We start from the raw sequence: 24,371 nt of genomic DNA on the forward strand, positions 1-24,371 counted from the left end.
CAGTAGGACTTATACCCTTAATGTCTGCTATAGTCCACCCTAAAGCTTCCTTATTGTCTTGAAGTACATTTACTAGCCTACTTTCCTGATCACTATCCAAATCGGAAGCTACAATCACAGGTAAAGTCTCAGATGGGCCTAAAAACATACTTTAGAGTATCGGGTAGTGGTTTAAGGTCCAACTTTGGGGGCTCTTCTAAAGAAGGAATTAGGGTAGTCTCAGAAACTGGTAACGGTTCGAACCTAGCTTTCCATCTATCAGTGTCTAACACAGGGGTAGAATCTAATAGAGCATTCACTGTTCAATAGTGCTATCGTCGTCAAAATCTAAACCAAAATGGGATAGACAACTTTCTAATGGGTCTTCATACAAATGTTTGGTAATGACTCCTGAACTAAGGCTTCTATCATGTTCACCTCTTCAACACATGTGTCATCTAGCTCATAGGTAGCTTACTGACATTAAAAATGTTCATCTCCATAGTCATATTACCAAAAGATAAATCATCACACCATTTCGACAGTTAATGATCGCATTAGACGTAGCTAAAAATGGGCGACCTAAAATCACAGGTATCTGGTTCTCTGGGTCAGGGACAGGTTGGGTATCTAGGACCACGAAATCCACTGGATAGATAAACTTGTCGACCTCAATAAGGACATCCTCAATAACACCTCGAGGAATTTTAACAGACCTATCAGCTAACTGCAGTGTTATCTGAGTAGGTTTCATTTCACCAAGTCCTAGTGTAAGTACACATGGTACGGAAGTAGGTTCACACTGGCTCCTAAGTCAAGTAAAGCTTTTTCTACCCGGTTTACCTATTGTACAAGCAATGGTAGGGAACCTGGGTCTTTGTACTTTGGAGTTGTAGTGTTTTGAATAATTGAACTTACGTGACTAGCTAAAAAGGCTTTCTTATGGACGCTAAGTTTTCGCTTTCGCGTACACATATCCTTAAGGAACTTGGCATAAGCAGGAATTTGCCTAATTGCATCTAATAAAGGAAGGTTTATGGTAACTTGCTTAAAAACCTCCAATATGTCATTAAAGTTCGATTCCTTCTTTGTTGGTACTAATAGCTGAGGAAATGGGGCTCTAGGCACAGAATCAGACCTCTCAGGAACTGAGTTGGCATCATCAGAAATTTTATCAGTTTCCTTAGCTAGTGGTCCTGAGGGGTGAACTACAGTATGTTCACTATCGGGCATGGTTACCTGATTGTCTACTATTCTACCACTCCTAAGGGTTCTAATAGCATTCAATTGATTCGATGGTTTTGTACCTACTTCATGAACTCCTCTAGGATTGGGATTAGTCTGACTAGGGAACCTACCATTATCTCTCTCACTTAAGGTCTTAGCTATTTGGCCGACTTGAAGTTCTAACTTAGCAAGGCTCTGAGCATTAGTTTGAAAATTCTGCTTGGTTTCCTGTTGAAAACTAACATGGCTCTGTGCTAACATTTCCTGAGTTTTTGCTAACATCTTAATAGATTCCTCTAAGCTAGTCGTTTTATTTTCTGGGCCTGATGTATTCCTAGTGTAGCCAAAACCTGGGGGAGCATTAGAATTATTAGACTGACCCTGACTCTGGCCCTTAGACCATGAAAAGTTCGGATGGTTCCTCCAACCAGGATTATAGGTTTCTGAATATGGGTCAAACTTCTGACGATTATCAAACCTAGTGTTATTATATAGAGCATTGGCTTGCTCTTCATTATTCTGGCCTTCCCAAAGAGGCTCCAATCTACCACTAGTGTTACCCACTTCTAAAGCTTCTAACTTTTTCGCTATAACAGCAATTTTGACATCTGATTCATAGCCTCCTTCTACCCTATTAACGTTTCCTCTGCTAAGAAGAATTGTTTTCTGGGGTCCCCTACTACTTTCCCATTGTTGGGTTTTTTCGGCGACTTCATGCAAATATGTCATTGCGTCATCAACTGTTTGGTTCTCAAATCCGCCAGTACACATAGATTCTACTGTGGTTGTGGTGGGATAATCTAAACCCTCATAAAGGATCTGAACTAACCTAACCTTCTCTAAACCATGATGAGGACATTGGGCTAATAAATCATTGAACCTTTCCAAATACCTATACAAAGTCTCTCCCTCATGTTGAGAAAACGTGCAGATTTGCGTCCTAATAGACGATGTTTTGTGCCTAGGGAAAAACTTGTTCAAGAAGGCATATGTAAGTTGTTCATACGTTTCGATTGACCCGGAAGCCAAACTATATAGCCACGATTTAGCTTTATCTTTCAGGGAAAAAGGGAATAACCTAAGTTTCAAAGCATCATCATCTAGGTTTCTAATCCTGAGGGTACTACAAATTTCCTTAAAGTCCCTAACATGGAAATAGGGGTTTTCATTTTCTTTCCCTAAAAAGATTGGGAGCAGTTGTAGGGTCCCAGGTTTAAGTTCATAAGTTGCTTCCGTCTCAGCTAACCTGATACATGAGGGACGAGTAGTCCTAGTTGGATTCAACAAAGCTTTCAAAGTTGCCATTTCTGGCGCTATCGGAGCAACAAGGATTCTATCCTAAGTCAAAGGACGTTCAAAAACAGACTCTTCAAAAGTCGGACTCTCTATATTAAGGTAATCGAGACGCTTCGAACTACTAGGTTTCTCTTTAACAAATCTACCTAGTGCGTCTCTTTTACGTTTAGGCATACAATAGAATTTTCTAAATTGGAAGGGTAAGAAAACACAGATCAAGGCCGACTCAACCAAATCAAACCTATTGATTTCTAGCAAACAAAAAGCATGATGGCTCCACTTAGATTGTTTCTAGACCAGCTTCTAATCCTTCGAACGGGAATTCGTTACAATTTAAGCAAACCCCTCTGGAATCAATCCGAGTTAACGTAAGTTGAATAGAGGCGAGGGAATCTCGGTGGAGCTTTGATACCCAAGGCCTCACCGGTATTACAAGGCGGCGCAGTCATGCATTCAACTTACATAAACCGTCAAGAACTTCGAAGTATGCTTAAAAGAGTAGCCAATATTTTTCGAATGACTTTCCTGTTAAGATCGTTACCCTATCGGTATCGTTCTAGTCAAAATTTTAGGCTTAGGTTCGCGTAGGTTACGTGTTCCTAAAGCGGGCAAGAAGAGAACGATGATGAAATCCGAACCCTTATCTTGTATGGCCAGGCCTTGCCCTTTACTAGAAAAATAAATGTTTGTATTCAGTCCTCAACACATATGCATACGAAGGAGTCCAGTAAATCGCTGATAGAGGATTCGCGAGTGTTTAGAATCTTACCTCCCGTTCCAGAGGGGGGATGAATCGGTTGTAGTCGACTCGGGCCACTGACTCCGATGTCAAGTGTACGAACCCAAGGTGCAAAGACAATATCGTAATTGTCCTCCTTCTCTGCAAACAATTTATATTTAAAGTACCCTTCCGTAGGGTAATAAAAAAATAATGTCCCAAAGTCCAAAAGTCCAAAAAGAAAAGAAAAATTACAAAAATAATAAACCCTAATACAGTTTTTTTTACTTTAAAAAAGAAAATAAACAAACCCTAAACTAAAATTGTCTAAAATAAAATTGTCTTCTTTTCTGTTCTTTTTTCTTTAATCTTTAGCTCCAAGTCTTTATGAAATCACCAAACTCTTTGGCTCAATTTTCTTTATGATCCAGAACCTGTAGACACAAGATAAATACCCAAAAACATAAAAAAGAACAAAAATAATAAAATAAATCTAAAACCCTAAAAACAAGTCCGCGTCGGCGCCGCCAAAAAGTGATGTGATTTGTAGATAGTGGTAAAAGTGGTTCGATTCTCAGACTTGTGAAGGATATTAATTAGACTTAAATTCTAATATTAAAATAGAAAACTCACTAAAAATTATAGCAAACTCAATCAAAGATGATATCAATATTAAAAGAAACACTGAGGCTAAGATTCCACTATTTTCCAAGTTCAAAGTGATTAAACCAATACTTATGTTTATGCAATTTTCTCGTTTAATTTGATTCTAAAATATTTTGCAACAAGTAGATTTTCAAAAGTAATAATTGTAAATACCAAGTATGAAGCATCAAAAGTCTTAAAACTAAGCATACTCCATCAGAATAAATCACAATCACTCAAATAAAAATCATATTCAATAATAGTTCAAGGCAAATAATCATATAATTATTGCAAATAAAAAGATAAAATAGAATATACCACTTTTTGTTGGAAAAATAGCTTCCTCTATCGCCTCAGCAATGGGGTTTAGCTCCTCATATTAATCATGGTCTCAAAATATGTGTTTGTTGCTCAAAAGATGATTAAAAGAGTGAAAAGTAATAACACAGATTGTTTGCAACAGTGTATTGGTGTTGCAGAATCACTGTTAGAGGGCGAAATAGTAGTTAAAGACCTAATGCAACCGCTATGATGAACGACACATAGGTTCTGCTGTGAAACAACGATAGTTTTCTGCGACAGTTGCTTGTGCGTCAATGTTCTTCGTGTTCTTCCTCTTCAGCAGCAGCAACAGAATATTGTAGTTTCCTGCAACTCGATCTCTGGAGCTCTGTGGTGTTCTAAACTTCTCCTAAGGTTTCGTGCCCCTTATATGACTTATCCTCTCTCCTTTTATAGGCCACAGCTCGATTAAATCTCCCCCAAAATCTTGGTTTATCTCCACAGCAAGTTTCAGAGTTTTCTTCCTGCCAAACTCTCTTCACGCGTATTTGACCTCTCCCAATACTTCCAAACTCTTTATTAGATAACTACGAATGTTGGGGAAGCTTTTCTAGCCTTTAATCTCCCTGAATTGTCGAAAAAATATTCCAACAAAAACCCGTGACCACAACACCTCTGTTTCCTTCTCCCGGTCAACCTAACCCAATTCATTCGATCCAATAACCTATATCAACCCTGTTATGCTCTAGGAAGTCCAGCCCAACAAAAATCAACCATTGAATCTCGTTATTTCACGTCCAAGTGATGCTCCCAAATTCACGCAGGTAATAATGGAGTTTCCCGCCAAATTTGAAATTCGAATTTGTGAAGAAAGGGGACGCCCCCTATCCAGAGTAGGGGTGCCTTTAGCAGCTACCTTAAGGGGCGTCCTGGGGGTGCCCCTTATCCAAACCGGGGGTCCGAATAGCAAGTGTCCTCCAGGTGCTTTCGGACAACTTTTCGAGCCAATTTTTTCCAAAAATATTTATTGGCCAAAAATACCTACAAATAAATAAAACACCATAATAAGTACAAAAATAAGCCCTAACAATATATAAAATCGAGACAGATCGGACATAAAAATGTGTCTATCACTTAGACTCAACCTTATCTAGCATTAACCTTAAGCTAGTCTTTAGTGCATGATTAATACCATAAACATGCCTTAATGCGGATTAAGACTAATCCGACTTAACATAGTTTAAACAAGATTAGTTTAACCAAATGGAGATTTGTTGCGGAAAACACATAAATGCCAACATCTCCCACTTGTTTAAGCAACAAAACTTATCTTAAAAAACTTTATAAAAGAATTTTTATGTTATCCACACACTTGAGTCAAATAGCACGCTAGGCTTCGGCTATAGAGACCTACACGTCACATTTCAGATGCGTAAGCGATTTTTACAATCAGAAAACTATACGGTCTATTATTCTCAAGTAAAACATTTTATTTTTCAAACCAGAAAACATGTAATTGGCTTAGCTTTACGCCAAAACCAAACTGAACTTCAAAAACTTCATTTGGCTTAGCCTTATGCCAACTGAATTGCACTTATAACTTTATTGGCTTGGCTTTAAGCCATACAAGCATCACTACATATGCTCTTACACCACCAGCTTTTTCTCTATGATGATATCCCCATTGTCTTGCTCGAATTAAGCACCATGCTCATATTCATAATGAGACCAAGAACTTTAGGACATTTATTGATATCGAATGAGAACTATATATCTCAATCCACATACTACTTTATGAGCATATAACACCTTACAAAAGTAATGAAACAGATACAATGATAAAGCCATAACATCGTATTCCCATTTATTTTAACCACACTATGCTTCATCTCAAACTAGAGACTACTTTATAAGCATACAAAACTCACAAGAATGTAAGAATGATAACAGATAAGCTATAACTAAGATACAAACATCACTCCCACTGAATTTTAAATTCAAACACATGGAATAAACTTGATCAAAATATCAATCACAATTCCAATGAAAATCAGATTCACACAACACACGTATGCTTATTATCTCTTTATTTAGCTATGCAAATAAACCATATAGATAACATACCAATAAGCAAGAAATATAACATCTTAAACTCAAAACAAGACTCTGTATCGTCGCAAATCACTTTTGGGCAGAAATACGACATACAATGAGTCTTAATATGTTTAAAACAAATTCTCATTTGAAAAGTTTTCACACATATGAGATTTGATTCACATCAGACTTCAAAAACACAAAACACCTTTGGGCAAGATTCATGTTTATAATTTCTGAATGAATCAAATAAACCACCACAATCACATGTATTCTCATTAAAACAATTCCACATACTCTCAAAGCATCACTTTGGAAACACTTAGTCGAGTAATGAAAACTACAAACTATTACAAGTTATAATTTTTCAAAACAGAAAAATTCAGACTTACACTTACAACAAAACCGCCATCTTGAGAAGTCCAAATATACTGCAGATGTGAACATACCTTGATTGTGATACACAAACCTTCTACAACTGCTCCAATACTTATTGTCCTGAATTTTCAGCCCTACACCATCAAGTATGAAGAACTACAACTTTAGAGGGAAAACAGTCCAAAACTTCAACCATATAATCACTCTAGCTGCTGAATATGTAATAACTAGGTGAAATAGAAGTTGAATGTTGGAATTTCAGCTCCTTAATCAAGAAACTTTATGCATAAACATGATTATAAAGTACCCATTAGCTGAAATTAAGAATAACTCTAGTCTTAACATATTCTGCAACAAAACATCATGTATACAAGCATATTTATTTCAGTTCATAAGCTGCTTATACACCACCACAAGAACAACTAGTTTAAGCTAATCAGATTAGAAGAAGAAATAGAAAAACAGTCACATCATAAAGGAAATGCTCATGATATGTTATCAACTTTTATTTCCTCACCTCCTTAATAATGGATGAAAACAGATTTTTCTTTTTAAAACAAATAAGGCTAGAAGTGAGTCCTTGTCATGCTAGCCACATGTCACTTCAACCTTCCCATCATCAGTTGGAGGACACCTCATGGCTTCATTAGACAGCTCATAGGAAAGCTCAAGCTAAATTAGTTTAACCATAAACATGATTAAATAAATGATTAAAAAAATAATCATACCATAATCTACATTACACTAAACTGGATTATCATAAAATAATAAGCAATTACCTTAAGCCAGACATGATTTGTTGCTAAACCAACATTAAGTCTAACATTTTCCCACTTTGGTTAGCAACAAACTCTTTACTGAAAACTGCATACCTTAGTCTAAAAGGTACGCTAGGATTCGACCATAGAGACCCATACACCATTTAAGAGATGCATACGCCGTTTCTATAATCAGAAAGCTAGACGGGCCATTTTATACTCAAGTAAACTGGACTTTAAACTTTATGCATATGTTTTAAATGGCTTAACCTTATGCCAAAATAAACTTCACTTTAAACTTTATTTTTAAACCAAGAAACTTCAACTCGAATCAATATTTAGACGCTCTCACTGTAACTTTATATGCTCTTACCGCAATCTATATGATTTGCTTAATTATTTCAAGATACGTCTCCGTGGAGACAAGTATACTACTGGCTCAATTAAGAGGCATGTTTCTGTCGAAACATATAACAAGTGTACATCTTACTCAATTGAGATATGTCCGACAAGACATTAAACATCTCCAAAGAGACATCTCCTTAGAGATTCATCTAGCTCAATTGAGGTATCTCTGTCGAGACAATTAACATCTCCGAAGAGATTCATCTGACTCAATTGAGGTATGTCAGTAAAAACATTTAACATCTCCGGAGAGATGCATCTCCGAAGAAAATAACTGGCTCAATTGAGGTATGTCCGACAAATTAATCGGTGTCTCACTCGAGACTTGATCTTCGAAAAGATCTTTATCCGTGTCTCAAAAGAGACCTTGATGTCCGAAGAGAACTGGCCTAATAAGAGATATATCTCAGAAGAGAAAACCTTTGTCTCAAAATGAAACTTGTCTCCGTCGAGACACTTTATTCATCTCTTTATTGGATTAATCTCTAAGAATATTATCTGTGTCTCAAAAGAGACCTTGATCTCCAAAGAGATATTCATCTGTGCTCAAGAGAGTTGTGTCTCCGAAATATTTGTTCTGACGTAAGATTTGGGTTGGAGGTTGGAAATGCGCAGTCCCTTCATTTTTTTGGTTTCAATATGAAAATGCGGGGGTCTAACAACCACATGCAACAATTCGTTTGGCAATCCGAGATGACATATTTCAATACACTTTCTACAGAATCAACTAGACAGTCAGACTCAATCTAGAATAAAGTATATCAAAGAGTTTAATATCTCTAACTCTTAATTCAATCTGCATCAACAAATAGAAATCTGCGAGCCTAATTGAATATAAGAGGATTTACTTGAACGGTACCAAATACCAATGTTCAAGTGTCAATCAATGTAAATCAACAACCAAAGGTTGGATATTCTAATTGATTGATCTTAACGCACAACCTGTGATATTTCAATTATATAACAAAATATAATGCGGAAAATAAATAACACAGACACCGAAATTTTATTAACGAGGAAACCGCAAATACAGAAAACCCCCGGGACCTAGTCCAGATTGAACACCACATTGTATTAAGCCGCTACAGACACTATCCTACTACAAATTAACTTCGGACTGGACTGTAGCTGAACTCTAATCAATCTCACACTGATTCAAGGTACAGTTGCGCCTTATGTCTCTGATCCCAACAGGATACTACGCACTTGATTTCCTTAGCTGATCTCACCCACAACTAAGAGTTGCTACGACCCAAAGTCGAAGACTTGATAGACAAATCTGTCTCACACAGAAAATCTATAGGATTGAATGAATCTGTCTCCCACATAAATACCCAAGAGTTTTTGTTCCGTCTTTTGATAAATCAAGGTGAACATGAACCAATTGATAAACCAAACTTATATTCCCGAAGCACATCTCAGTATTATCAATCACCTCACAATAAACTTGATCGACTAACGAAACAAATTATTGTGAAATCACAAACGATGAGACGAAGTTTGTTTGTGATTACTTTTCTATCTTGCCTATCGGAGATATAAAATCTCGAGCTAATTATTTCAATTTCACTCAACACGATAGAAACAACAAGATCAGATCACGCAACTACAAAGATAATAGTTGGGTATCGCTTCACAATCCCAATGAAGTCTTCAAGTCGTTAACCTACAGGGTTTCGAGAAGAAACCTAAGGTTAAAGGAGAATCGACTCTAGTTATGCAACTAGTAACAAACAAGAGGTGTGGGGATTAGGTTTCCCAGTTGCTAGAGTTCTCCTTTATATAGTTTTAAAATCAGGGTTTGCAATCCAAGTTACCTTGGTAAGAAAGCATTCAATATTCACCGTTAGATGAAAAACCTGATTCAACTAAGCTAATATCTTTCAACCGTTAGATCGAACTTAGATTGTTACACACAAATGAAATGTACCCTCATTTAGGTTTATGTAACCGTACCTAAACGTGTACACCATGTTGGTTCATAAATAGTTAACCGATGTTATCCATATGGCTATTCTCATATAAACCTTATTCATCTTAACCATAACTAGTTCAAGTGACTCAAATGAAACTAGTTAAGAGTTGTTCAATTGTTTAGAAAACACAATTGAAATCAAATCGGTTTGATTCACTTGAATCAATCATGAACATCACAACCACGGTTTGCAAAGATTGCATTCCTTATGATTTAAATTTTTAAGTTCATGGACTTGACCGATTTGACAAAGTAACCAGCTTAAGTATGCGTACTTAAGAAACCGGTTTTGAGTTTGTGAAATTCCCAAACTCAGCAGAAATTTTCGGTTCAAAAACTTCTGCCAGTATGCGTACGGGTACGCATACTTAAGGTGATTAGTTAAGAGTTTTTCCAAAACCAAACTCAGCAGAAATTCTCGGTTCGAGAACTTCCACTAGTATGCGTACGGGTACGCATACTTAACCTGTCTCCTTTACCAATTTCGTATACAGACATATGCATACTCTTGGTTTCCGGTTTATGGACTTATACACTAATGTGCGAACACACTATATATGCTTGTATCCAAAGATGGTTACATCATCAACTCTTTATTTCAATCATTGAAATATTCTTCTATAATGTCAATAGCCATTTCCACATACTATTAGCATCAAAGAAATTTTCAAGATATTGAAATAATCATTATTGAAACCTTCCAAGTCTTACACCAAATGAATGTATCACACAAACCATGTAAGATGTTACTCGACAATTTTTTCATGATATAAGATGAACTTGGTCGAATCGAAAGCTTACCAACACATATTTCGAGAAATATGTAAGAGAGATATACTCAGCTCGAAATCTCAAATGTGTATAGAGAAAACTATATCGTAACACGACTTATGTCTCAATATAGGAGATAGTAGAAATAAACTTTCCAAGTGATAGATAAGTTCAAGTATCCACATACCTTTTGTCGAAGAAGTTCCACAAGCTCCCCTTAGTAGTTCTTCGTCTTCAAGAGATAAACGTCGAGAGATTTAAGCTCAACTACACTATCTATGTCCTAGTCCGAGACATCTACAAATAGGCTAGAAATCAAGACTTATAGTTTTTATCACTAACATTGACAAACATGCTTGAGATAGCAACTCATGGGAGTTTGACCGAGCAATGCTCTAACACGATATTTTACAAATTTGTTGACAGTATTTCCGCACATATAGTAAATATTTAGAATGATAAAATATCACTTTTCCATATTCCCCTAGTTGGGGTGATGCGTCCATGCGGTGTGTCGTTTATATTGATTGAGTAGGTTACTGTTGATATGCATAACATAATATATATTCTATAAAGATTGTTGGGAAACCCAATTTGGTGAAAGCCTGTTTGATGAATCCCCAATCTAAGGAATCGTAAACTTTTTGTATGTTCAATTTAATGGCTATTTTTGGATCTTTGATGACGTTTGATGATTTGATATGGTGAAAAAACTCACCGGCGATTGCTATGTTGTCATGAATAAACCTTTGGGAAACAAAGACACTCTGATATGGACTTATCAAGAAGGGGAGAAAAGGTTGTACGCGTTTGGCCAATATTTTTGAGATGATTTTTTAAGTGACATTGCATATCCCTATAGGTCTATATTGCGATGGTTTAAGAGGACGATCAAATTTTGGGATCAATGTTAGGTTAGGGTGGTTCATGAGTGGGTAGAATAAAAAAGTTGTGTACCATATCAATAAGTTGTGGTTGAGTTATTTCTCATAAAACTCTGAAAAACTTACTGGCGTATCCATCAAGACCTGAGACACGTTCTGAACCGATGGAAAAAAGCGCTTGTTTGATCTCGGCAGGGGTCACCTCGACATTCACATTGTTGGGAAGTTAATCTTAGGGTTATTGCCTCAAATATATTTTCATCGATCAATGTACTTAGTGTTGTATATTGATATGAGAAGTGACCAAGTATGAGATTACTAGTTATATACTTATCACTGATCCAAGTGTTTTGTTGACCTTGAAGTTATTATGTGTTTTTACAGCTGCGTCGATGAATTGCTGCTTTTATACGAAATTTGTTGCTTTGGTATGGCTAAGTCCTGTGGGTTAGTTTGAGCTGCTAGATTAGCCAAAAGTGTTTCAGTTTAAAAAAAAAGTGTTGTCTATTTAACACTAGTTCTCTCTCCTAGCATTTTCTCGCAATTGAACAAGTAGCGAGATAGTTGCGTTGAATGGTTCATCGCTAACAAAAATCACCTTTTCTCTGAATGATTCAGCGTCAGAAGAATATTTTAAGGGATCCGCCTGAGCGAAAACGCACAGAAACTCGGCGTTTAACCATACAACGCAAACATTTTCACCTTGTATAAATTGTGTTGTCACTTCTCTACTCTCCTATAAAAAAATGCTACGTAAAACTAAATTTAGTGTTGTCTTGTCAATGCATGTCATGTCCTCAAATGATAGGGGAAAGAGTTGTTGGTGGGAGAGAAATGATGAAACATGTGGTGGTTGGGTAGATTATACGAAATAATCTGTGCAGTAATATTTCGACACATTTCTATGCTTTTTAGGGGATGGTGATGGTATTTGAATTTTTTTAAGATAGATTTTTGAGTGTTATTTGGTTCAGCGCCAGGCGCTATATAATTTAGCGACTAGCATGCTAAAATAGCACTGCCATAAGATTTAAGAGGTTGTCCTAGCTGCCAGATTAGCACACCGTAGAACTTAGCCTAAGAAATAAGGTGTTGTTATATGTTCTTGGGGGTACGAAAGAATGGGTACTCCAAGGGTGTGCACTATGGTTTTTAAAAGCGTAGGCTTCGCGTCAAATTTCAACATTTCGCTCCGAAGCGGTCATGTGAAGTGCGCTTTTTGACTTAGTCAACTCCTTTCCCGCCTAATTTTTAAAGTTTTTAAAAGAAAAATATGAATATTTTAAGGGGGATCAAACACCCCACCTTCCACTCGCATGGAGAAGGTTGAACTGGTGTGCACATGCTTTGTTTTTGATAATAATTAGACTTATATAAAATTTATATAGATATTATCTTCCTAATAAATTTATAATTACTAGTTACAACTAATCAAAAGTATAAAGCACAGTTTGATTAACTTTGTCTATGTAAGTGGCGGTTCATATTTGTCCTCATAAGAGATAAATTTAGGGATGTAATCGTTTGTCATAAGTGATGGTTGTGATTGGGATTAGAAATGCATCTAACGGACAAAATTTATCATGTCATTAAGGTTCCATAATTCTTCATAATAAATATCTATTAATTTGCTATGACAATATTTTATTAAATGTCAAATTAAAAATGATACTATATAAATTATTCTACTAATGATGAAAATAAATATATTTGTATACTTAGGATTAGTTTGGTATTGTTGCGAGCTTTACAAAAGTGCTTTTCCAATGTACGTAGCTATGTAAAAAAACAATTGAATGGTTGCCGATGTACGTTACTGTGCCAAGCTTTGTAAAAAAACGTAATTGAATGGATGCAAATTATAAACTAAAGCTAAAACTTAATTTAATGTGAAAATATCAGGTATAGATATAGTTAGTGAGAAAATGACAAAAACAGACATATCTCTAAAAATTATTTATTCCATTATATTGTGCTTAAAATAAGTAAATTTTTCTACTATTAGAGTACATATATGTAATATTAAATTTACTAATTAGTATTATTACTAAAAAGTATTATTTTATTAACCACGTTTAATATTTATTGTTGATAAACTAAAGTATATTTCAGTGATACGGTATAACATAAACTGTAGTTTGAAAATAAAAAAATAATTATCTTTAAAAAATAAAATATAACGAATTAAATATAGATTCAAGGATAATTTTTGTCAGCTATAAAAAAATATGGGATAGAATTTGAAAATAAAATATATAACTAGGGTGAATTATTGCTTTTGTTTTTGAAGCTTTTAAAAGCTTCTTCTTCTCCACTTTTAAAACTGATAGATTTTGAAAGTGTTTTGCATTAAAAACACTTTATGAAATCTTTACCAAGTACCTGGAAGAAAAAATATTGTTATAAATATGTTCTCAAAATACTTTTTTTTACCAAACTTAATTAGATTGACTAACAATTATATAAGTGGACCATAGTGACAGTTGAAAGTATTGGCGTCCAGAGAGTAATTTCGCAACGTCTCACGTATTTCGTTATAAATGGTTTAACATTATTTTTATTCAATGATGATGGATAATAGAGTTTATTGTTAGTAGAGCGTATTTTTATTAGGTTAAGTACTTAAAATTTTGACTTTCTAACTAACCATGGTTTTATTATTTTTATGTAACGAATAACCTCACATTTGAAAGCGTAATATTTTAGAATATAATGGTCTGACCCTCTATTGATAATGTCCTCACTTAGCCACTACGATCATCTGACAATATGGGGTTTTCAATGGTCACCACTGCGGTCATCCAACAACGGCTTCTCAGGAGGTTACTCATCCTAGGATTGCTCAGTATCGAGCATGCGCTTAGCTGTAGAGATTTTCGCCAACTATGAAGCCAATTATACTGAAAAGGTCTCGGTGTTAGGAAAGGACAAACCATTATCTATATTCCATTTGACGAACCCTACCTGCCGAGTCAGAGTACTATAACTAACTTAATTTGGAACCATCCTCGGCTCTGGAATATGTTCAATCCTTGACTCTGGCATTTTTTCTCACTCATGAGACCCTTTCCCGACACAATCTCTCAAGTATACTCTTTCATCCTCGACAGGTAACCCGTGGTCGACTCTAATGTCATCTGTAAGGATATGATCCTCCGTCAATATTGTCTCCACTTGGTCACTACGTTATCCGACAATATGGGATTTTCAATTGACACTAATGCGGTCATCCATCAACGGTTTTATGGGAGGTTGCCATCCCTAGATTACTCTTGCCCGAGAATGTATAAATACAGTGATTTTTACCAAATCTGGATCCAATTATGTTGAAAAGTCCACAATGTTACGAAATGACAAGCCATTACCTATATTCCATACGGTAAAATCTTCCTGCCGAATTGAATTACATATATAATATATCTGAGAACTTTGAAAAACTAGAACTACATCGTATGTGAGTAAATTGGTTACCATCAGAAATGATTTAGCATTTTAAAATATAATAGCTCAAGTAAATGAATTATGTTTTCATTATGTCATTGAAATGGTAAGAACATACAATACATTATGTATTGTTGAGTCAATTCTGAGTTTTAATCTTTTCATACTATTTTTAAAGGAAAAAAAAGCCACAAGGATCCGAACACTGTTAATATTTACACAATTATTCTGGAGACAAATGAGCTAAGGTGCTGTAATTATGTTACACCTTATATAGTTTAATGTTTTGATTTCGTTCGGTTGTTGGAGTATGTGGAGCGGTAAACCACATATGTATAGATAGGAATAGTCCCTCATGGAATGAAGAGGAATACATGTGGAGATTAATAAGCTTGGGCATCTCCATACATAGCACTGAGGCCTTTTAGTTAAAAACCCCACACCTCTTATCCCAAGGTGGTCAAGTGGAGTTCAGGGTTATGTGGTCGGGCCCTCAGTAGTATCCGATGGTCCGTGAAGATCCTGACAATTGGTATCAGAGCACATGGTTGGGGCTATTATCCAAACGTAGAAGTGGTTGTGGATGTCACCCGGTTTTGGGTGCAAGTGGAGTCTAACTCAAGGTGGAAAAGGCAAGGCACAAAATTGAACTGGCGCTCAAGGTGGAGTTAGTGTCTCACCCATTAACTCAGGTGGGGCAGAGTTCTAGATTGGCAAGGCAATGCTCAAGGTTGAATTGGTGCTCAAGGTGGAGTTAATGTCTCACACATTAATTCTCAAGTGGATAAAGGTTATAGGTGAGCAAGAAAATGCTCAAGGTGTAGTTAGTACTTGCCTTCTCATTAACTCATGGTGGAGTAGGATTCTAGGGCGCATAGTGACAATAATCACGATCGATAGGTAGCATATATAGATGGTAATCATATGAGGGAGTCTGAATGGAATGGTGAAGTAGTTTAATCTCGCCAAGGTGGAGATTGTTGGAATATGTGGCGCGATAAACCACATATGTATAGTTAGGGATAGTCCCACATGGAAGAAAGATGAGTACATGTGAAGCTTAATAAGCTTGGGCATCTCCTTAGTAGCACTGAGGCCTTTTAGATTTAAACCGCACACCTCTTATCGGAAGGTGGTCAAGTAGGGACACCATCGGTGCTATTTGGTATGGCCTATAATAGATTCCAATGGTCCATGAAGATCCTAACATCCTTCGCTAAAATAAGGAAGATGCAGAAAGGTAATACCATTTCAAAGGATCGATAAAATATCTTTATACACTAAAAACATATCAAATAATGTTTTTTTAGGAGGACAAAATATTAAAAATTAATTCCGATATAATTTCATGGCTGGTTTGAGGATGCAACTCGAGAAATGAAAAGCATAGTATGGGAGAATGTCAAGGCGGAAAATGCTAGAAAGGATTCGTGGAGTGAAGAATAAAAATATCTATCGGGTTTTCCTTTTTACTTTTGTAATGATAAGAAGGATAAACTTGATATTAATAAATATTATATTTAATATTCATATGTTGGAAAATGCATAACTAAATAAAAATTATGTCCGTGCTGTAATGACACGGATTAAATCTTAGTTTATTTATAAGAAAACATCGGCTTCAAACATCAACCATGAAGCAATGCTCGCTTCGACGTACGCATCGTTTTCTAAAAAAATGAAAAACGTTTTCACGCACGGCTTCACGCTTTCAATACCATAGTGTGCGCCCGTGCCATTTTTCTAAAATAAATAAAAAATAAATCGAAATACATTTTCCATCTTCAGTATCGCCGGGGAAAGAAAACCTAGATCCCAATTATGAAGGGGACGATGTTGGCCGGAGTGAGATGGTTGTTAAAGCATAACAACAACAGTAAGAAATTTAGATTGAACGCCTCCTCCTCGGTCGCTGGTGGCATTGGTAGATCATGCTACGACTGCATCCCTAACATCAGAACTTTTTCATCTTCTTCGTCAGTCAGAGAAGGATGTGATGATGGTGTTGGTGGTTATGTAATGAGTTTTGGTGATGGGAACCAAGGGGCTTTAGGATTGCCCTCATCCTCAATGGGAATTGGGGCAGGGGGAGGGGGTGATGCCTATGAACCCACTAAGATAACAGGTCTTCCTTCAGATGATATCACCTGTATTGGAGCTGGACATTATCACTCTCTATCTGTTACTTCTCATGGAGACGTTTGGTCATGGGGGCGAAACAATGAATTTCAGCTCGGCAGGGATTCGTTCGATGTTCCAAGGTATGTACAGTAAATTATTCAATGTTTTCACTATTAATCTGTTGTTTTGATGATGGTAGTGTTTTTTATAAATTTGGTTTGGCTTTTGAACCTTGTTGAATGTTCTGTTTATAATAGCAGAGATTCATGGAGTAAGCCGGAGATGGTGCAAGGGCTGAGTCAAGTCAGAGTGAAAGCTGTATATGCCTCCGGTGTTGTTTCCACTGCTATTGGAGAGGATGGTTCCTTGTGGGTATGGGGCAAATCAAGGCGAGGCCAACTCGGTCTTGGCAAAGGAATTACCGATTCTCCCCTACCTTCCAGGGTTGAGGCACTTGCTGGAGAGCACATTGTTAAGGTATATGCTCGTGGATCAGTTACTCATTTAATAATTTGTAGTTTACAGTCTTTTAAATCATTGTTTACGACACAATGCCAACAGTAACTTATTCATTTATATGCAGATTAGTTCGGTGCTTGTTTTGTATGTGTTTTCTATCTAATGTTCTGATTAGGATATGATCGATTCTTATTGGTGGATCTTTCCACCACTCAGGTATCTCTTGGGTGGGGGCATACTCTCGCACTTACAAATGATGGGAGGTTATTTGGCTGGGGTTACTCTGCAGATGGTAGATTAGGACATATTGGGATGTCACTAGAAAATATGTCCATGTCACCTCAAATTCTGGGTGCCTCCACATTAGTAGAAACTCAAGGAACTACTTCATCTCTAGAAGTTGCGGAGAAGCTGGTCTTGGAGCAGATGCAAAAGGAGAACGACATGCCTATAATTTGGGAACCATGTCTACTGCAAGAATTAAATGGTGTTCAAGTATCAGATGTGGCTTGCGGGCTTGATCACTCTCTAGTTCTTTGCTGTGAGTAAATCTTGTTCGCCTTTGTTACTGTATAGATGTGCTCTAGAAAATTGGATATTTGAAGTGAATATTTTCTGGTCATTCACAGGTAATGGTGTGTTATTAAGTGGCGGAAATAACACTTACGGTCAGTTGGGCAGAGGTAAAGAGGATAGCTCAGGATTATCTCCAGTTGACATGAGCTTCCAGCCATTATCTATATCTTCGGGCCTAGGTCATTCTCTAGCAGTGTGTCAGCAGATTTCGTCATCACAAGAGGTTATGGGAGGAGATGTCAGTGGTACCGGGATTGCTTCGTGGGGATGGAATGGGAATTCTCAGTTGGGGAGATCTGGCCCAGAAAACGTACCAAAGCTGGTGGAGGGGCTAGAAGAAGAGACACCTTTATTTGTGTCTGGTGGCCGTGTACATTCTGTTGCCCTCACGTCTAAGGGGGGAGTGTGGGTATGGGGTTGTGGAAAAAATGGGAGGCTTGGACTAGGGAGCTCAATTGATGAAGTTGAACCTGCCCTGATAGAGGATTTGGAAGGTGTTAAAGTTCTGCAGATTGCATCCGGGTTTGATCATAATCTACTGTTGGTGGTCAATCAGTGACAGCAAGTTGGACACAAGCGACGAGACTAGCTAAAGGTATGAAAGCTTCTACTTTTCTCTCCCCGCACCTTTTTTGCAATTGAACAACTGACCTTTATTAGAAGTCTATCAATAGCTACTTGTTCTGTTACCACTTAAAACAGATAGGAGAAATAACAAAAATACACTTTTTATTTAGTGAGCCCCGACACGGCAGACATTATCGGCATCAAAAATTGAAGTTAGCTGTAGCCTTTATGGATAAGAGAATGATGTTGTGCCACCATATCAAATGGGCGGCTAAGGAAGAGAACACAATTTAGATTGTTATGCTGGCCTTTGTCTTACTAATCATTGTGGTTGGAAATCGTGACAGTGCTTCCTTTATCTTACTGGATTCACAGGTACATAGATCAGATTTTTTATTTCTTCTGTGTGTTTCGTTTTTGTTTAATTTTTTGTATTTTCCATCTTGCTTATACTGCCAGATAAACTATATCCTTGCCAGGTGAAAGTGAAGAAGTTTATATACAAGCACTGGTCACCAAATGCTGGGATTCTGTTTTCATAGCAGGTGCAGTTATGGTACCAATTTAATAACTTCATCTGTGTTGCGAGTTTATTTCATATCTCATAGTCGTGATAAAGAACCGAAAATCTTGACTTACAGTAGCTCGTTGAGCAAGCAGAAAACAGTAGAATATTAGTTTTATACAGGATAAAGGTGATTCTCCGTCTAGTTTCTACATATATAATCCCTAAGACACGATAATTTTGATAACATCATTTCTTCTCTTCGCTATAAAATTACTAATAGTTGGAATCAAACCAATTCCTGATCAAAACTGAAAAAAACTCACTTCACTGAGGTTCTCCTCCAATTGTGCAAGAAGAGTGCAGCAGGAGAGTTTGTTTCATGAATTTTGTAAAATGGTTGATTCCAGACAGCTTACATAGTGTATGGAAGGAACAGCCAAACAGATACCTCAAATTCTTTTAAAAGTTTTCAGGGCTGTCATCCAATTGCTTCTCGTCTTCAATATCCACCTCCAAGATTTCCTGAGGATGTCTCCCATTAGTTTTGCCACTATAGATTTTACTTGAAGAAGAAAGAAACAGATAACAAAGAACAACATTTTTATGTTCACGTGAAAATGCTCATACTGTAACAATAACACTAGGGTAGTGCTTACAGGAATCCTCTGCTTGAGATAATTGCCAAGCCTGGCCAAAACCAGGGAGCGCTCGTGCCAGAATCGGCCCCTGAGACTGATCTTCACGTAAGGGCCATCTACTTCAGAGAGCTCTGCCACTCCTAAATAATTGAAAGCACAAGAAGAAATTGAACCGTGATATATGAGAAAAAAGAGTGGAACTGAAGTTTGGTTACACAAATGTTGATAAGTTGGACTACCTGTCATGCCAATGGAAGTATCGAAGATCTGTGCAAACTGATTGAGAAAATGAAAACATAAAGAAAATTGTCGTCATGATTTATGTAGGATCAGCAATAATAATGCTGCAACTTGAACTGTTATAATTTGATTATTACGTGCTAATATGAAAGGTGTATTGAGGGAGTTAATGAATTTAATTACATGAATTCGTGCATCAGCCAGGACCTCTCGTACATTATCTTCAGTTAGATCCAGTGGGGGTGGATGGGCTGCTGATATCATCATACCACCAGCACCTCCATTGCTTCTTCTTTGTTGCCTTGTTACTGTTGTGTTTCTAAATTGTATTGCTTTTCTTGTTCTTGGTGGTGTTAAAGTGTTGACACTGGAAGTAGTAGTGCTGATACTGAAGCAGAAGTTGGAGGAGAAAGGATGAGAGGGAGAGTAAGGAACTGGGGTCATCAAAGAGAGTGTTGCTGTAGTTTTTAGAGCCATTCTCTTTCTCTCACTCTTTCTACATAGATATCTCTGCTTCCTCTTATCGGGCTTTGGCTGAACTGAACTTCTTCTTTTGTTGTTTTTTTGTTGTGGAGAAATTTCCTTATCCTGTTATCTTTTTTTCTCCAGTAAACTGTCTGTACTTTACTAATAAATGCTATTTTGCTTCTCGTCCATTACCTATTGGATAAATTTGTAACTCATCCTTCATTTTCTTTTCTTTTTATTACTGAAACATTTCACATCTTTGAAGTTTCACAATAAGTAAGACCAAAAATTAAGACAAATGCTATCCTGCTCAAGCGGGCTTCTTTACCGTTAGATTATTAAATCAACGGTTGGATTCATATTCAGAAAAGGACCCACCACATTCAGGAAAGGACCCATCATTTATCCTAAAGGTTCAAGGCTGTTAGATCTGGGTTTTAACATGATCTAACGGCAAAGAAGCCGCTTGAACGGGATAGCTACCAGCAAAACGGTGCGGAACATTAGTGCTCAAAAATTAAATGCATACGATGGACGCATGCCAAGCATTTATACAAATATCTTGCATCCCCTGGCCAAGAGCAACTGATTGAAGACATATCTGCCAGGAATTTCTTAAACTTCCCAAGGACTTCAATACTCTCTCAAGTCACGCACAGTGATACTTGGAAGATTTTCCAGATGACTTTTGTGGGTGGTCTTGGAATTTGGCTTCTGTAGATGATATTTTCAGCTAGTAATATTTGGTTTTAGTATTGGTCCGGAAGAGTCGGAAATTTAAAATAGTTGGTCTCCTACTTCTTTAGATGCTCAAAAAAACATGATTGATGAATTCTTCCATACTAGAAACTAGTTGCAGTTGCACATATTAGTTCTTTAACATTTTATAAAATTAACATTATGATTAGTATTTGAAATTTAAAGTAATAATGGGCTAACAAAAGACCATGGTCGTAAAAAGTGGGCAATAAATAAGTAACCTGTTAAAGTGGCGGCATGGTTTATTAGAGGGGCGTCAGTGTGATAGTAATGTCCCTCTAATTGGTTAGAGGATGTCCTATAAAGGGCATAAATTAACTAGATTACCTTCCTCATTTTTTAACCTAAATCAAAGCTAAATTGAAAATTTGTTCAGTCTCTTTGTTCAACCAGAAAAAGATCATCGTTTTCTTCTCTCCTCTTCCCCTCTTCTCCATGGAGTAATCTCATATTACCTGATTTTTCCTCATATTCCGAAGTATGCAGCTTGGATTACTACAATAAACGGGATATGGATTGTGGAACCAACGGGGCTAATGATTGATTCTTTTTTTTTTCAAAACAAAAACATCTTCAACTTCAAACCTTGCATCATGCATGGGTGATCTTGCACTTCATAATACATATATTTTTATATTTTCATTTTGGAATTTCAACCATTGCTAGGATTTGGATCTTATAAATATGCAGGGCATATGAGAGTCTCTCCATCTTATACATTTCATATTTTTTTCATATTCGAAAACATTTTTATCCTTTTGCACTTGTTTCGTTAAGAACTTAAATCCGGGGAATTGAACCTTCAGGCGGTATGTCCGAATGGTTTTGATTGCATTTTCTCTTTCTTGTTTTTTTTTGATGATGCTGTCTGTGAATCTACGAATGATGAGAGATTGCATTTCAGGGGTTTCTAAATTTATGTATTAACACTTACCAATCTCTGATATTGGCGTGATCTAACTTAATCTTTGGAAGGGTTTTGGTGAGAAAATAAAAGCTTTGGCAATAGCAATGGTGAATTAAGACATTCAATAGGTAATCGGCAATCACTAAGGTTTCGTTTAGAAAATGCTATGTTGTTTTTACTAGATCATTAGAAGCAAAATTCTATCCTCACAATAGATTTAAGAGTTTTAGGAACAATGAATACCTTGGACATCTTTTTTTTTGGATTTACGGGGGAAATTTGGGTAACACAAATCGTTTTGCAATCGAAATTAAATAGGAAGTTTTCGTTCCGGTCAGAAAATAGACTGACAGGTCCTAATGAATCTTTTTTCAAATTTAAATAAATTCTGAAGTACCATTTCTTCTTTTTTTTAAAATGGGGGATTTTGAATCCAAAAGCTCTTGGTAGTCTAACGGCCCTTTTAAGAGGGTGCCGGGTTGGAAAAACGTTACACCAAGGGCTACTTGGCTTGGGCAGTATCGCCTCTTAGAGAGGGTGCCAAAAGTATAATGGGATAAACGATACGTGCTGCAAGAATAGTGGCGTACGACATAAATATGCAAGTGGGGGTATAGGGCACGTGTGTTAGTAGATAAAAAAGGAAAGAAGGCTAACTATTTCGAATACGTGGAAAGATTTTAGTGGTGTACCGTCTTTTTAGCTTGCTCTTTGGCTGGGGTTTACGGACCTATCCGGCTCTTAAAGATCTATTTACAAAATATCAGGGATAAGGAATGAAATTTACTTCACATTCTCTTGTTCTTTTCAGTATTGAGTCCAGAGAGCATCCACAGTGGGCGAGTATAACCAAAAATTTGGGATGAGATCGTGACGCAGTGGGACGGAGTAAAGATCAAATCCCAGCCAAAGATCAAATTCCAGACCATATTTGGTCGCGACCAAATACCAAATCCTAATATAGTCGGGCGTAAATTTAAAGTACGCTTGTTGCTGGGCGTAAATTTAAAGTACGCTTGTTAACGGGCGGAGATTTAAATTACGCCCGATGAAAATTCAAATTAAAAAAAAAAAAAAATTGAGGCGTAAACTTAAAGTACGCCTGTTGACAGGCGTAAACTTAAAGTCCGCCTGGTGATTGATTGGGCGGACATTTGAGATACGCCCGATGAAATTTTTTTGGGGCGGATCTTTAAATTACGCGCGACCAAATTTTAATCGCCACCGTTACGTGACAACACGGACTAAACCCAAAATTTGATCTTTTTTTTGATCTTTGATCTTTGGTTTTGATCGCACCACTGTAGTTGCTCTGAGTTACAATAACTCTGTTTAGTTTTCTACTCCCTTTCACCTATTTCTCCAAAACACAAACATCTGCAACATAAAGTCTTAGTTTAGAAGTGAATAGAGTTAAAAGTAAGTGATCTCTCCCTTTTCTAGTTTTTACCCGATACTTTAAAATGGTTTCAACAAAACAAATTTATACTTTCCAGAAAATGAGTCACAAGCATGTGCAGTCCGGAAAAGGCATTGCAAAGAAAAGATTTTTCAAAAACCAAAACTTACCATTCCTTGTCCCTGTAGTTAAAGGGTACTCCCATGAGAACTCCATTGTGGCTAGGATTTTTTCCAGCTCTCGTTTTTCCAAAACCAACATTGCTCGGGCTCTTAAGTTTCGTTGGGGTAAAAAGAGCGTGTTCAAAACTAAACAGATCGGTTTCAACGTTTTCATATATCATTCTCGGACAGAAATACCATGACAGGCATACTGGCAAATGTCCCTTGGAATCTGTACGGTGACGCATTTCCTATTGCTAGATGGTATCCGGGTATGATATTGGATAGAAAACACTTGAAAACCATTGTTGTTTGGGTGAAGTTTTTATACTTGCATCAGTTTCATTATAATGAGTACATTATTGCACAAATAGGCACACACTTGGGTTTTGTAAAACAAATAACGCCTGCTAATGTTGTGCCGGAACCGGGTCATGATGTCTTTGCTAGAATTGACATTAGTATAGAAAAAAAACTAACTACTTTTGCCAGAGTCAAGGTGGGAAATAACCCTGAATCAGTAGTTGGATTCATTTACATGGACTTACCTTTTCGCATGTGCAACTACTGCAATAGATTAGGTCATATTGAAGAACTGTGTGCCACAAAATTCAACCTGCCTCTTGAAGACATTTATGATCAGGGTCCTGAGTCTGACTCGGAAGATGATTCACAAAGTTGGGCCTCAGACTTTAAAGTACTCATTAATGACCAG

At 36.8% G+C, this 24,371-nt stretch overlaps 2 protein-coding genes across 4 annotated transcripts; one reads left to right on the plus strand and one right to left on the minus strand.

The window, feature by feature from the left end:
- Nucleotides 1-16,623: 16,623 nt before the first annotated feature.
- On the plus strand, nucleotides 16,624-20,158 carry LOC113288286 (probable E3 ubiquitin-protein ligase HERC3). Of its 3 annotated transcripts, none has more exons than XM_026537277.1 (7): nucleotides 16,624-17,114; nucleotides 17,232-17,451; nucleotides 17,650-17,974; nucleotides 18,063-18,604; nucleotides 18,747-18,951; nucleotides 19,056-19,132; nucleotides 19,743-20,158. In XM_026537277.1, exons 1-4 carry the CDS (start codon nucleotides 16,675-16,677, stop codon nucleotides 18,566-18,568), a joined length of 1,491 nt encoding a protein of 496 aa, XP_026393062.1. In that variant the 5' UTR covers nucleotides 16,624-16,674; the 3' UTR covers nucleotides 18,569-18,604; nucleotides 18,747-18,951; nucleotides 19,056-19,132; nucleotides 19,743-20,158. The 3 variants fall into 3 exon arrangements, with proteins under 3 accessions (XP_026393062.1, XP_026393061.1, XP_026393063.1); XM_026537276.1 differs by having other exon boundaries at nucleotides 19,056-19,121; XM_026537278.1 differs by having other exon boundaries at nucleotides 17,235-17,451; nucleotides 19,056-19,121.
- LOC113288287 lies at nucleotides 19,155-20,575 on the minus strand. Its single transcript, XM_026537279.1, has 4 exons — nucleotides 20,146-20,575; nucleotides 19,962-19,998; nucleotides 19,741-19,862; nucleotides 19,155-19,606 (listed from the first exon to the last, which is right to left on the minus strand). Exons 1-4 carry the CDS (start codon nucleotides 20,437-20,439, stop codon nucleotides 19,544-19,546), a joined length of 516 nt encoding a protein of 171 aa, XP_026393064.1. The 5' UTR covers nucleotides 20,440-20,575; the 3' UTR covers nucleotides 19,155-19,543.
- Between the last annotated feature and the right edge of the window lie 3,796 nt (nucleotides 20,576-24,371).

This window comes from Papaver somniferum, chromosome 6 (assembly GCF_003573695.1).
Source record: "Papaver somniferum cultivar HN1 chromosome 6, ASM357369v1, whole genome shotgun sequence".
NCBI lineage: Eukaryota > Viridiplantae > Streptophyta > Magnoliopsida > Ranunculales > Papaveraceae > Papaver > Papaver somniferum.

What these genes read in the sequence shown, in the direction of transcription:
- LOC113288286 (XM_026537277.1), top strand. Translation starts at nt 16,675, where the DNA reads ATGAAGGGGACGATGTTGGCCGGAGTGAGATGGTTGTTAAAGCATAAC. An exon ending in GATTCGTTCGATGTTCCAAG is followed by an intron (nt 17,115 to 17,231) that starts GTATGTACAGTA and finishes TGTTTATAATAG; the next exon opens with CAGAGATTCATGGAGTAAGC. An exon ending in CTGGAGAGCACATTGTTAAG is followed by an intron (nt 17,452 to 17,649) that starts GTATATGCTCGT and finishes TCCACCACTCAG; the next exon opens with GTATCTCTTGGGTGGGGGCA.
- LOC113288287 (XM_026537279.1), bottom strand. Translation starts at nt 20,439, where the DNA reads ATGGCTCTAAAAACTACAGCAACACTCTCTTTGATGACCCCAGTTCCT. An exon ending in TACTTCCATTGGCATGACAG is followed by an intron (nt 19,863 to 19,961) that starts GTAGTCCAACTT and finishes TCAATTATTTAG; the next exon opens with GAGTGGCAGAGCTCTCTGAA. An exon ending in ATCTCAAGCAGAGGATTCCT is followed by an intron (nt 19,607 to 19,740) that starts GTAAGCACTACC and finishes AGACATCCTCAG; the next exon opens with GAAATCTTGGAGGTGGATAT.